Consider the following 13,853-nt stretch of genomic DNA (forward strand, 5'->3'; position numbering starts at 1 on the left):
GTTTTGGTAGTGTATATGTTTCTAGGAATTGGTCCATTTCTTCCAGATTGCCCATTTTATTGGTATATAATTGCTCATAATATTCTCTTATTATTTTTATTACTGCTGGGTTGGTTGTGATCTCCCCTCTTTCGTTTTTGATTTTATTTATTTGGGTCCTTTCCTTTTTCTTTTTGATCAAAGTGGCTAGTGGTTTATCAATTTTGTTAATTCTTTCAAAGAACCAGCTTCTGGTTTCATTGATCTGTTGTAATGTTTTTTTGGTTTCGATAGCATTAATTTCTGCTCTAATCTAGGATCAGGCTATTTTAGGGAACAGAAAGAAAGAAAATTTTAAAAACCTTCTCACCTTAGTTTGGAACTAGCAGAATCAAATAGAGTGCAACGTGACATGTATTTTGATGTAACTGCCAGTTATGACTAGTTTCTTGTAGGAATGGAACATTTATTCAGCAATTTATGGCATGCCTTCTAGGCCCTGGGGATAGAGCCATGTAAAAAACACAAACATTTCTGCCCTCATGGAACCTACATTCTAGTGCAGAGGGGCAGATAATAAGTAAAATACAAAATAAGAGAAAAAGATGAAAACGCAAGACTAAAAAAATGGAACTGTCACTCTGGGCAGGTGATGGAATTATCTGCATATATAATCCACTTGGTCTGCAGAGAAACTTCTTAGAGTTAATATTATCAGGGTTCCTAGAAAAAAGATAAACATATAATGGCTCATCACCACCTAGGTCCAAACAATAGTATTCATACTCACCTGCAGGGCTGGAAAACAAAATACTATTTATTTATATATGGCAAATAGTATTCCCATACATAACAAAAAGAAAATGTAATTTTTAAAAGGAGATACCTTTGGGATGCTTGAGTAGCTCGGTCATTTGAGCGTATGACTCTTGATTTTAGTTTGGGACATGGTCTCACAGTCATGGGATTGAGCCCTGCCTCTGACTCCACAGTGAGTGTGGAGACATCTTGAGGTTCTCTCCCTGCCTCTCCCTCTTCCCCTTTCTCACTTGACCTCTCTCTGTCTCTCAAAAACAAAAAAAAAAAAAACAAAAAACAAAACAACTTTTAGAACAAAAAGTATGATTTACCTATGAATAGAGGTATCTAAAAAGCTCCCAAGATCTAACCGATAAAATGATAAAAGATAAAAGTTCATTGAAGAGCTAAGTCAAGATCTGAATAAATGGAGTGGTTTGTTAGATTAATGTACAGGAAAACTAAATGTCATAATAGCAATTCATTTTCATCTATAAAATACAGTTCAATTTTAATCCAAATCCCACATACCAAGTAATGAGAAAACCTAATTTTAAAATGTATATGAACCTCTTAACCCCTTCCTACCTGTTTTGCCTACCCTCCAACCCCTCCCATCTCTGGTAATCCACAGTTTGTTTCCTGTATCTGTGAGTTTGTCTTGTGTGTGCATTCGTTGTTTAGATTCCATTTGTAAGTGAAATCATATTTGTCTTTCTCTGACTTAGTGATAATATCTTCTAGATCTATCCATGTTGTTGCAAATGGTAAGATTTCATTCTTTTTTGTGTTTGGTTGAATAATACTCCATTGTGTACATATACACCACATCTTCTTGATCCATTCATCCATCAATGGACACTTGGATCACTTCCATATCTTGGCTATTATAGATAATGCTGCAGTGAACATAGGGATGCCTACATCTCGTTGAATTGGTATTTTTGTTTTCTTCCATTAAATACCCAGAAGTGGAATTGTTGAATTGGATTGGTGAAGGAGATTGAGATACAGGCTTTCAGTTATCAAGTAAATAGGTCATGGGATGTAAAACATAGTATAGGGAATATGGTCAATAATATTGTAATAATTTTATATGGTGACAGATGGTCTTACAGTGGGGTTCACTTTGTAATTTGTAAAAATACTGAATCACTATGATGTACATCTGAAACTAATAGGATATTGTATGTTAATCATATGTGAGTAAAAAAAAAAAAAACTTATAAGATTATATGTATTTGTCAATATAACCATCAAAAAGTAACATGCACCAGTCAAGCCTGAAGAATGACGAAGGCTAATTGAAGGACTCACATAAGTACCCAATTTCTTACAAAGCTATAGTAATCAAAATACTCTATTACTGATGCTGGGTGATAAGAGTTCTACAGGTTGATAAACCTATATTTATTGAAATTAAAATATTGGGCGAAACCTATTACCAAAATAAGAGTGAAGCTCCACAGTGTGGAAGAGGAAATTTGCATATTTGCAAAGCACACTACAAACAACACATTAATATCCAGAAATCATTAAGAAAAGAAAAAACTAAGGAAATGACCACCCTGGATAGCAATAGGTACTTGAGAAAAGAGGAAACTCGACTGACTTATAAAGATAGGGAAAAATATTCAGTCTCGTAAGTAAACCAAATGCAAAATCAATAAGGGTATATAGCATTTCGTGTCCATGAGATGGGGCACAAATTTAAATGTATGAAAACATCAAAGTGCTTTACAGAGGAAACAAGACATTTCAGAAAATGAACCTGTTGAATTAAAAAATACACACAAAGAGAAACAGAATATGTTGTTTATAGATACAAGGAGGTGAAGAAACATAATCAAATATGCATGGGAACTATAAGGAAGTGAATATAGTTAGGGAGAGAAAGAAGGATGGTATAGGACTTCAGATAAATCTATAATTTCTCTTTAAAAACAGGTAGCAGTCAGAAAGCAAATATGACCACATGATTGGTATATTCCCAATGTTTCTGCAATTAACAGTTCTTTAAAAAAGAAAAACGCAAATAGTCTGTGAGGTGACAAAAGCTTGGATTCACTGAGGTTGAACATATAACATCTGGCGAAGGCAAAATTAACAGGCCTTGGAGTTCACACAAGGTTCCACGGTGCTTGTGCTGCAGGGGGAGATAGCCAGTGGTTGGGCATGGGAAGGTTGGTAACAAGTGAGGACCCCTCTCAGCCTTGAGGACCATAGCCCTTTGTCTTGTGGGCATGTGCCTTGGACGTGTTCTATTGAGAAAACAAAGCAACTCAGGCTCTGAATCTCTGTTGAAGAAATCAGAGTGGACTTGGAAGTTTTTCACCACAAACTCAACATAATTCTCTTGTCAACAAGCAAAGCTTTTGACACAGTAGGAGGCCTCGAGTCAATTTTTCTCTTGGCGTTTGTTCAAACTCCTATTCCTTCTTTGGACTTGGTCTTTGGAATAATTTGGCTGTGGATTGTGTTTTCAAACTAACGGTGAAGGAGGCATTTCAGCTTGTGTTTTTTTTTTAATTTTTTTTTTAACATTTATTTTTGAGAGACAGAGACAGAGCACGAGTGGGGGAGGGGCAGAGAAAGGGAGAGACACAGAAACTGAAGCAGGCCTCCAGGCTCTGAGCTGTCAGCACAGAGCCCAATGTGGGGCTTGAACTCATGAACCGTGAGATCATGACCTGAGCCAGAGTCGGATGCTTAACCCACTGAGCCACCCAGGGGCCCCTCAGCTTGTGTTTTTCATCCGTTCTGTCTTACCTCCTGTTCCTTACCATTACCAGCCCGTAGTTTCTTTAGTGTTTGCCTCTGTCATTATGTGCCTGACAGCCTAGGACTCTCCTATTGCTTTGAGAAGGCCATGACTGTCCAGTGGTGCCTTCATGTTCCCCTTTAGCAGCAGCCTCCTAAAGCTGGTGCCTACCTCCCTAACTACTTTCAGACTCCAGGACTTTCAAACCAGTTGCTGTCTGCCCCAAGTTGCCTCTGAGCGCCCGAACAGGTTCCAGTCCTTAGACAAAAGGGCATAGTGATTGGTTCGGGAGCTTGGAACTGCTGTGTGGCTGAGGTTAGGTCCTCAAACCCTTTCCCGAGCTGCTTCCATGCCATCTCCACTCTACACTTCTTACCACTTTAAGTGTTTCCCAGCTCAAAAGATGTTTCCTTCCTCTCCTGTCATCACCACAGTTAGCCAGGATTTAACCAGTACTCTCAATTGCACGGATATATTCGTCTTTGACTCTGGCTTCAAATTCTAGTGTCTCTGATTCCATCACTTGAGCTTTCAGCCCACAGTGTTAGTGGTTCTCCAAATTCAGCATACATCACAATTGTGTGGAGGGCTCGTTAAAACTCATAGTGCAGGGCTTTGCTTCCAGAGCCCCTCATTCATCAGGTCCAGGATGAATCCTGAAATTTGTCCCTTCTGAGCCATTTCCAGATAGTGCTGACGCTGATGGTCCTGGGACCAGGCTTTGAGAACTTTAGGTGCTATCAAATTTGAAATGTTGTTGCTGGCCATGTGGTGATTTACCGTAAAGGTTGCACTTAGTAAACCTGGGTGTTACAGTGTCCTGTGGGTGACACTGCCCCCTGCTTATACCCTTCTGCTTTCCCTCCCCTCTAAGTCTCCACCCTTTGCTGGGTAAACACCTGACTGCTTTGTGTGTTCCTTTCTGAGAAATAACACTCCTAGGAAGGAATCTATCTACTTTGCAGATGATCGCACCAGCTTAGAGAATGGTGACTTGGCTGTGCTCATGCACTTGGGGCAGCTCTGGGACCAGTGAGAAGCAGGTCCACATTTCTCAAAATCAAAGCTGACTCATATACTTGTATACGTCTTGCCAGCCCATAGAATATCTTTAAGATCCCTCTTTTGGAATTTCTTGAAGAAGCAGCTTTAATTTTATATTAAAAAAAGTGAATATCTAGATTTGAGTCTAGACCCTGCTCCCCCAAATGTGTTGATTGAATTCCCCTTGTTCAGTGGCTTCTGGACATTTCTCAAAATTGCTACTGCTATGGTAAGTTTCATCATTACATGACTTGGTGTTTCTCGTGTTTTCTTCTTTGTGTCAAGGTTCTGAAATACTGATCACGTGGTAGATTTGTCGATTAAAGGATAACTTGGAAGGATCAGAGTGTTGAGTGGCTAGGAGTGTGGTGTCTGGAGACCATAGAAGAGGCTTAAGTTATTGGTTGTGGTTAAGGACAATATAGCATCACTGAACCTCATTTTTCATGTACAAAATAGGATATTTTCTTCCAAGGGCTTTTGTCAGAATTTAATTAATCTACTAATATATGTAAGGCACCTGAAACAGTGTTTGACTTTAATAAACAGGAGCTATTAACAGAAATCCTCTATCAACATAGTTTTAGACTGTTGGTAATTCAAAAAGACATTTAAAGTACAGAATATAGGATATCTACATCTCTGAAACCCTAAAATTAAACTTGCAACTTCTGCGTTCACTTGCTCCTCTTTTGATGAAAGACCAAAGTTTTTTCTTGTTGCGGATCCCCTTGGTTAGGGTTCTTTTGTTGTTTTCTTTGGATGAACCCCGTCACCTAGGAGAGAATTGAAAGACAATCCTGAAGCAGTCCGAAGATGAGCTATTTTTAGATTTTTGTGGTTTCCTCTTTTCAGTATTTTACAGTTGTCTCACATCTAGTAACTTTTTAAAAATGTTTACCTTTCTTAAGCGTTCAGTAGCTTTCTTTTTGTACCAGGTTAGCAGTTTCTGGGCGGTGCTGGCTTATTACATTATCATGTGATGCATGGGCAGCAGCAAGGGTGGACAACAAACACAGCTGAGTTGGCCACTGGCTACAGACTTTCAATTTCCCATTGATCTTGGGGGTGTAAGAAGAAGAGCTCAAATTAGCCAGCCATCCTAGCGAAATGAAGGATGTTACAAGTGCACCCAGAAAAAGGTGTTCTTTAAAAGGCTCGGGGTAAGGAGGTTTGGAAGAGGAGACTGCTACCCTTTTAAGAAGGGAATATTGAAGGACGCAGTAGGAGGGACTTTGCTTGGCCAGAGCCTGCTTAATTAAGAGAAAAATGTCCAATCAGGTTTGACAATCTGACCCATTTTCTCAAAGAAGGCTGACAGATTTCACTTGCATGCATGTCCCAGATGCTTAGGAGCTTTCCAAGCTCGGGTTTGGTAATCACAACAGCAACTGGGCTGGAACTGCTGCATTGCTGGCTGGCAGGCAGGGGTGACAGGCTCCCTGCTCCCCCTAGCTTCACTCTGACACTGTGAACTTTGCTGATTTACTGGAGAAAAACACATGCCACACATGGGCACACACACACTTCATATTTTCAAATACCTTAAAATAAACTCCCAAGTCAACTCCTGTGACATCAAGGCTGAACCTGTAGTGCAAGCTTCTGGAAGTTGTTTTCTGTACCGACTGAAGGATGGGAATGTCAGTTTGCAGAGTTCGAACAGAGGCATCTTGTTGCCACACAGAACTTTGCTGACATTAATGCCTGACGTGTTCTACCCCTGCCTGGCCACTGGGCACTGCCATCTGGCATTCTTCTAGTAAAAGCCATTGTTGTGAGGGGTTGGCTCGGGTCCCTTTTGGGATGCTTTGGGTTACCATAGCCAAGCCTCCCTTTGCTGGTAGCACAACAGCTGCTGTCCAGTGGTCCACTCATGATGGTTTTTCACTGTTATTGTCAGCGTGCTTCTGAGGAAAACTGTGTTGTTGGGTAGATCCGCTCTTGCTCTGGGAAGTCAGAAGCTCCCAGTCCTAACCAGTCCTGTGACCTCAGCTAAGTTACTTGACTTCTCTGTAACTCATTCTTGTGTGTGTGTGTGTGTGTGTGTGTGCGTGTGTGTGTGTGTGTGTGTGTGAGAGAGAGAGAGAGAGAGAGAGAGAGAGAGAGAGATATCTTGGTGCATTCCAGTTCTCAATCACATTTTTGTCCATGAAGTTGCTTAATGATAGTCATAACGTCCAAGGTGCTGCTGCTTAGATCGTTTTTAGACCCTGCCCCTGCTGACTGACTTGGGCTCTGAAGAAATCCAGATTGCTCTGCCACTAGATCCCTGAAATTCCAGAAAATGTACTTAAAACTTTTGCCAATGGAAATGGTTTGCAGATTGACCAGGCTTCATTATTCAAGTGTTAGTGTAGTCAGAATCTGGCCTCACCGTACCTCCCCTCTATGTTTTTGCTGGAGTATTGTTTTAAAACGTTTGTTTACTTCTGAGACAGAGAGTGAGCAGGTGCACAAGCAGGGGAGGGGCAGAGAGAGAGGGACAGAGGATCCAAAGTGGACTGTGAGCTGACAGCAGAGAGCCCGATGCAGGGCTTGAACTCATGAACCATGAGATCATGACCTGGGCAGAAATCAAGAGTCAGAGGCTTAGCTGACTGAGCCACCCAGGTGCCCCCCCTTGCTGGAGTATTTTAGAGCAAATTCCAGGCAGCGTATTATTTCATCTCTAAGTACTTCAGTATGTTTTTCTGGCAAATAAAAAAAAAAAAATTAAACACATACAACCAGAAATCTATCCTAACACGTAAAACAATTAAAAATAATTCTGGGATGTCTGGGGTGGCTCAGTTAAGCCTCCACTCTTGATTTCAGCTCAGGTCATGATCTCATGGTTCACGGGATGGAGCCCTTCGTTGGGCTCTGTGCTGACAACACAGAACCTGCTTAGGATTCTCTGTCTCCCTCTCTCTCTCTCTGCCCTTCCCCTGCTTGCACACATGTGCTCTCTACTCTCTAAAAACAACTTAAAAAAAATAATCCCATAATATCATCTAATACCCTGACACTGTTAAATTTCCCTCCAGTGTCTCACAAATAACATTTTACTTCATATCAGGATTCAGACACAGCCTACGAATTCTATTTGGTTGATATGGGTTTTTGTGTTGTGTATTTAAAAAAAAAAAAAAAAGCTTTATGGAGATGCAGTTTACATACCATATAATTTGCCCATTTATAATGTTGGTGTTTTTAGTGTATTCACAAGATTGTGCAACCATCACCCAATCTAATTTTAGAACACTTGTTCCTCCTGATAGAAACCATTTGTCTATTCACAGCCACTCCTCAAATCCCCATCCCCACCGCCAGCCTCTGCAAGCATTGATCCTATCTATAGATTTGCCTATTCCAGAAATTTCCTATACATGATACCACATCATATGTGTCTCTTGTAATGGACTTCTTCCACTTAGCACAGTGTTTCCATGTTGGCTCTTGTATCACACTTAATTGCTTTTTATTGCTGAATAATGTTACATCATATGGATCAACCACATTTTGTTTATCCCTTCATCAGTTGATGGACATTTGAGTTGCTTCTACCTTTCGGCTATAACAAATACTAGGAACGTATGTTTGTGGGAACATGTTTGCATTTTTCCTGGATACATTCCTAGGGTTAGAATTGCTGTCTAATACTTTGAGAGACTACCAAGTTGTTTTCCACAGCAGCTGCACAATTTCACATTCCCACCAGCAATGCATGATTCCAATTTCTCCATATCGTTGCCAACATTTATTGTCCTTTTTGTTATTGTAGCCCTCTTAGTGGATATGTGGTATCATACTGTAATTTTCTTTTAATGTCCCTGGTGGCTACTGATATTAGGTATATTTCATGTGCCTTTGGCCAATTGTGTATCTTCAGAAAAATGTTTTTACGGATCCCCTTCCCATTTTTTGATTGGGTTGTCTTTTCATTGTTAGGTTGTAAGATTTCTTACATATTCAGGATATAAGTCCCTTACCAGGTACTTAATTTGCAATGTTGTCTCCCATTTTGTGGGATACTTCCTCACTTTCTTGATGGTATCACTTGGACTTAGGAATTTTTTATTTTGATGTAGTCATACTTTTACTGAATGTGCTTTTGTTACTGTATCTTAAGTCTTGGTCTAACTCAGGGTCATAAGGTTTTATTCCTACATTCTGTTTTATCCCTATATTCTAGGAGTTTTACAGTTTTAGCTTAGATGTGGGTCTCTGATCCATTTGGGGTTACTTTTTGTGTTTGGTGTGAAGTAGAGGGTCAACTTCATAGTTTCACTTATGGATATCCAGTTGTCTCAACACCATTTGTTAAAAAGACGATTCTGTTCCCAGTGAAAAACGACTCCTTTGCGGTAACTTAACCAGCTATAAAGGTAAAGGTTAATTTCTCGACTCTTGTTTCTATTCCATTGACCTGTCTATTCTTAGGTCAGTACTCCACTGTTTTTATTACTGTAGCTTTGTGGTAAATATGTTTTTTGAAACTCTTTTAATCGGTTACTGTGTCCTCTTTTTCATATCTACCACCAAGCTGTTTATTTGTGAGGAACCTGGGTTCTTTTTATAGAATTGCCTAACTTAGACTTGGGCTTATTGTACCCTGGTGGTATCACTTACCATGTTCTTCTCTCTTTTTGTAAACCAATATTTAGATTTAACATCTTAATTAAATTCAGGTTAAATTATATTTTTACTTACTCTTTATTGCCAAGAATACTTCCTGGGTGGGGCTGTATATTTCCTGTTACATCAGTTAGGAGACATGTGCTGTCTGGTTATCCTACTTTGATTGATAACAAAATCGATTAAGTGGGTTTGAATCAGACTGAACCATCTACTATAAAGCTCTCCATTAACTTGTCACTTACTGATTTTAGCAGCCACTCAGCCTTGTTTTGATCTATTGCTTATTTCATTAGAAGCTATAAAATGATGACTTTGGACTCCTTTTCTTCTTCTCTATTGGTTAGCTTTGTTTCTTGCCCTAAATCAGTTTTCAGTAAGAGTTGATGCCCTAGCCACCTATTAAGGTGACCACTGATTATTTTAAAGGATCTTTATGGGATTTCATAGATCTTTGTTTTTACCCATTGTGGTCATCAATTTTTATGACATTCTGATTGCCCCATAACATGAAATTAGCTATATGATGTGTGGCATTTGCTTGAAAATAATCCTGGGGAGGGAATAGGTGAAGTCAGGAATGGCCATGAATTAAAATTGTTGAAGCTCCATGGTGGATTCATCATCTCTCTTCTTTTGTAGAAGGTTTTACAAATCATCCTCTTATTGGCCAATGGTTACCCCTTAATGTCAGTCCAGTGTCCTTTTGATAGCTTCTTCGATCTCAGGCCTAAGAAGCCCCAAGAACATTTGATATATTTCCTACCCCAGAGTTAGAATCAGTCACTTCTCCAGGGATTCTTGATTCCTTTTAGCAAGAAATGGTATTTGGAGGCCACCTGGTTGAGGCCTTGGGGGGTACTCATTGCCACCTTGCCCTTAGCTCCCTCTGTGGACATACTAAAAAATGTTTTTCAGAAAAAAGAATGAATCAGATATTGGGACCAGTATTTCCAATTTGAATGAAAGATTGCAAGATTTTCAGTTAGCTTTTTTGTTTGTTTGTTTTTTGTTTTTTGTTTTTTTTTTTGCTTTATTTTAATCCACTAACAGGTTTGGTTTCTTACAACTAACGTAATTATCATTTACTTTATCTTAATTATATATCATGCAGTATAACCTAATTTTGTAGTATGTGGTGTATTTGTGTGTTTAGCAGAGAAAGGGTAGTAGTTTTAAAATAAAGCTATCAATATTTAGTATGTCTTCTGTAGTTCATTTTAACTTTAAGACCTATCTCACGAGGGATGTATACTTAAAAGACTTTTTTCCAATGTTATTTAAAGTCATTTTTCTCCCTGTAGTTAGACTGTCAACTTGATAAACTGCTAGGTTGATTTTTTTCAGTTTGCTTTGGATTTTTAGGTGTTGAATTTTTTCCCTCCGCTTTGTGATTCTAGGTGGTTCTAAAGTGATAACTGTAAAACAAGGAATATCCAGAGGTTGTTTTTTTTTTTCCATCCTTGTTCCCTTTGCGCCGTTTTTCCCTTGTTTCCATAGAGAATCATTTTAGTTAGTGCTAGGTGTATCCTTGTATTGTTTTAAAAATACGCATTAATGATATAAAATTAAAAATGCTTTCTTTCCTTTATCACAAAGACACTCTTGTACCCTTTGCTTTGTCATTTCATGATGTATCATGGAATTTCTTTCTTCTTTTTTTTTATTTAAATTTTTTTAATGTTTATTTTTGAGAGAGAGAGAGACAGAAAGTGAGTGGGGGAGGAACAGAGAGAGAGGGAGACACAGAATCTGAAGCAGGCTTCAGGCTCTGAGCTGTCAGCACAGAGCCCATCGCAGGGCTCGAACCCATGAACCGTGAGATCATGACCTGAGCCGAAGTCTGATGCTTAACCGACTGAGCCACCCAGGTGCCCCTGGAATTTCTTTCTTCTTAATGTTAGTTTGTTCTTTATATCAGACTGGTTTTATATTTGTGTCCTATTGAAGTGCATTGTGGGATGTGATAGTCCAGTCTTAATTTGTACCATCAAATACTGGGAGAGTTAGTGAACTGAGTTGTACAAAAAGTTTGTTTTCTTTGCTTCACATCATAGAACAAATGCCTTACTTTTTTTTTTTTTTTTTTTTTTTCTGTATTCTCTCTCAGTCTAAAGGAATTCCTGCCCAAAGAATACATCAAGCAGAGAGGAGCTGAAAAGAGGATATTTCAGGTATTGGAAATATACAGAACTTTATTATTCCTCTCACTCCCTATCTCATCTATTAGTATGAGAGGGGCCTCTGCACCTAATAGTTTCGTACCCCGTGCATGTACTCTACTTATATCATAAATGATTAGTGGCTCAAGAGTAAAGAAGCTGACAGTTCTACTCTGGGCAGATTTATTATCTTAATCCGTACCTTCTTGCTAAAGGTTACTTAGTCCTTCTGAGAAAAATGTGCATACATTTAATTTTAAAGGCATTATCTTGGTAGCATGGAAACAAGGTGATTTGCTATTAAAATGCACTGAGGAAGAAGCTACAAGTAGCTTCTTTGTCCTGATACTTGTCCTTTGAAGCTTGGAATTTGAAAATTTGTATCTTTTTAAAATCTGTTTTTTTCCCCCTAAAAGAGAGTTGTATGTTCTAGGCCAACAGTAAAAAAAAAAAAAAAAAAAAAAAAAAGCCCTATTATCAGCTTTGCCATGCAACAATCACACCAGTGAATCCAGAATATCAGTCGCTTTTGGTACTGAAATGTAAATATAAGTTGAAATAGAAATTTCCTGTGTATAAAACGTATTTTTTACCCTGTCTTGTTTCCAAGCCCTCTAATATGCAGGTATTTATATATCTGGGTCTTTGGGAAACTGCATATTTTGCATGCATGTTAGAATTATACCTCTCCTGGAGAACATTGTTGTAGCTCTCATTGAAAGCATTGCTTCTGAACCTATTGGGATATGGAGTTGTCCAAGAAGTTGATGACACTCAGGGACCCTGGTCTGCCATGTTGCACTGTGGGAACTGCTATGTATAGTTACAACATCTCTAGGGAGTCTGGGGTCCAGTTCTAGTTAACCAGGCCTGCATTTGAGCTTTCTCTGTGCTCCGGTCCTTGGTCAGCCGGTACATGGGTCACGGAGAGGTCTGCAACACAAAACTTGATGACTGATCATTCCCAGCAACTGTATGTGGCATATATCTTAACCACCTCTCCCAAGTCCACCTGCTGGCAGAACTCCAATAACTGATCCTTGCTGCTGTCACTTGTAGGAGCATAAGAACTGTGGAGAGATGAGTGAAATAGAAGCCAAGGTCAAGTATGTGAAACTCGCCCGATCCCTCCGGACGTACGGTGTGTCCTTTTTCCTGGTGAAGGTAAGTGGGCAGGGTGCAGAGGGGGTTTGCATCTACCACCTCCGCTATTAAAGTATCTGCTATCAAGCTGGGTTTGTTGTCCTTAGACCCCTAGTATTTGCGGATGAAGCATCTGGCCAGTGGTGACCAGTTTAGCCATGGGACAGACATGAAGTGTGTGAGCTCTAAGGCTGGTGAGGGAGCCTGGCCGCCCACAGGCCTCCGGGCACTTGTGTCTTGCCTTGGCACACTGTTGATGGTACAACGTCACCGAAGGAGCACGTTTATGTCTGCTTGTGAACACTCTTCTCTGGAAGTGTTTGACTTTAAGATTACCAAGAATGCCCTGGACTATGTGCGGGTTGTTGATCACTGCATACCAAATTGATGTGGTGAATGCAGCACTTACTTTGTATAATTGACCTGAGCTGGGCGATTTTTTGTGGCCGTCCGTCAGATCTCTTTTCATGGGAATTGTTTGCCTTCCTACTAGAAGGAAAAAGGTGGGTCTTTGAAATTCAAGACTAAGGCCCTTGATGGGTGTGTTCCTGGGTGAACTGGAAAGTACTCTCATTAGCTTCTTTCCCCCTTTGTCCATCCTGACCTCACATACTGTATTTTAGTCATCTCACGAATAGGTTTCATTGATTTCCACTTGTTTTGCTGCGATTCTTGGCTTCCTGCCTTTTGCCCTTGGCCCTGGAGAAAACTCCACCCTGTGGTGGGGTTTCTCATGTTGCTTTACACAGAGGGGAGTATTACCCACTGAGCTGCAGCTGCTTTCAGGGACAGAAGTCCCAAGGCCAGAGTCAGGGTGATTTAAGGAGGTTGCTCTCCCCACAGCTCAAGAGAACTGGAGAAGAAGAAAGTTATACTGTCCTCTAGGATGTTTGGGGATAGAGATGCTTTTCTTGACTCAACTCCCCACTGGAGGAAGCTGCCTCATTTGGGCTGAGAAGAAACAAAGATGTTACACTGAAAAGAAAGTGTTCTGCTTCATGCTGAGGAGTTCCTTAAACTGAACAGCTCTCGGTTTTACACCCAAAAATGCCAGAGCCTTTGCAAATGATGAATACATAGGTGAATCACTGTGTTTTTCAGGAAAACAATTTAGAAGCTGAATTTTTTATATTTAGTGTGAGTTTGTAACTATCCATGAAGTTTTGAATGGGGCTGGTACCTTGTCGGTAAAAATGACTCCATCCCACAAGACAGCAACAGGAACATAGAGTAAACAGTTACATGCCAAGGATATCTTACTCAAACCTGTCAGCAGCCCCCTGGAAGAACTACTGTAACTTTCTTTTTACAAATGAGAAAAAGAGGCCCCGAAAGGTCAAATGAGT

General features: G+C 39.8%; 1 protein-coding gene across 1 annotated transcript in view; it reads left to right on the forward strand.

The window, feature by feature from the left end:
* Positions 1-13,853, forward strand: part of TLN2 (talin 2) — a 438,163-nt gene that overhangs the window by 253,967 nt on the left and 170,343 nt on the right. The window contains exons 10-11 of the mRNA XM_049613732.1: positions 11,313-11,376; positions 12,424-12,528. Coding sequence (XP_049469689.1) covers positions 11,313-11,376; positions 12,424-12,528 — 169 coding nt within the window. The remainder of the gene's footprint in view (positions 1-11,312; positions 11,377-12,423; positions 12,529-13,853) is intronic.

This window comes from Panthera uncia (assembly GCF_023721935.1).
Source record: "Panthera uncia isolate 11264 chromosome B3 unlocalized genomic scaffold, Puncia_PCG_1.0 HiC_scaffold_1, whole genome shotgun sequence".
NCBI lineage: Eukaryota > Metazoa > Chordata > Mammalia > Carnivora > Felidae > Panthera > Panthera uncia.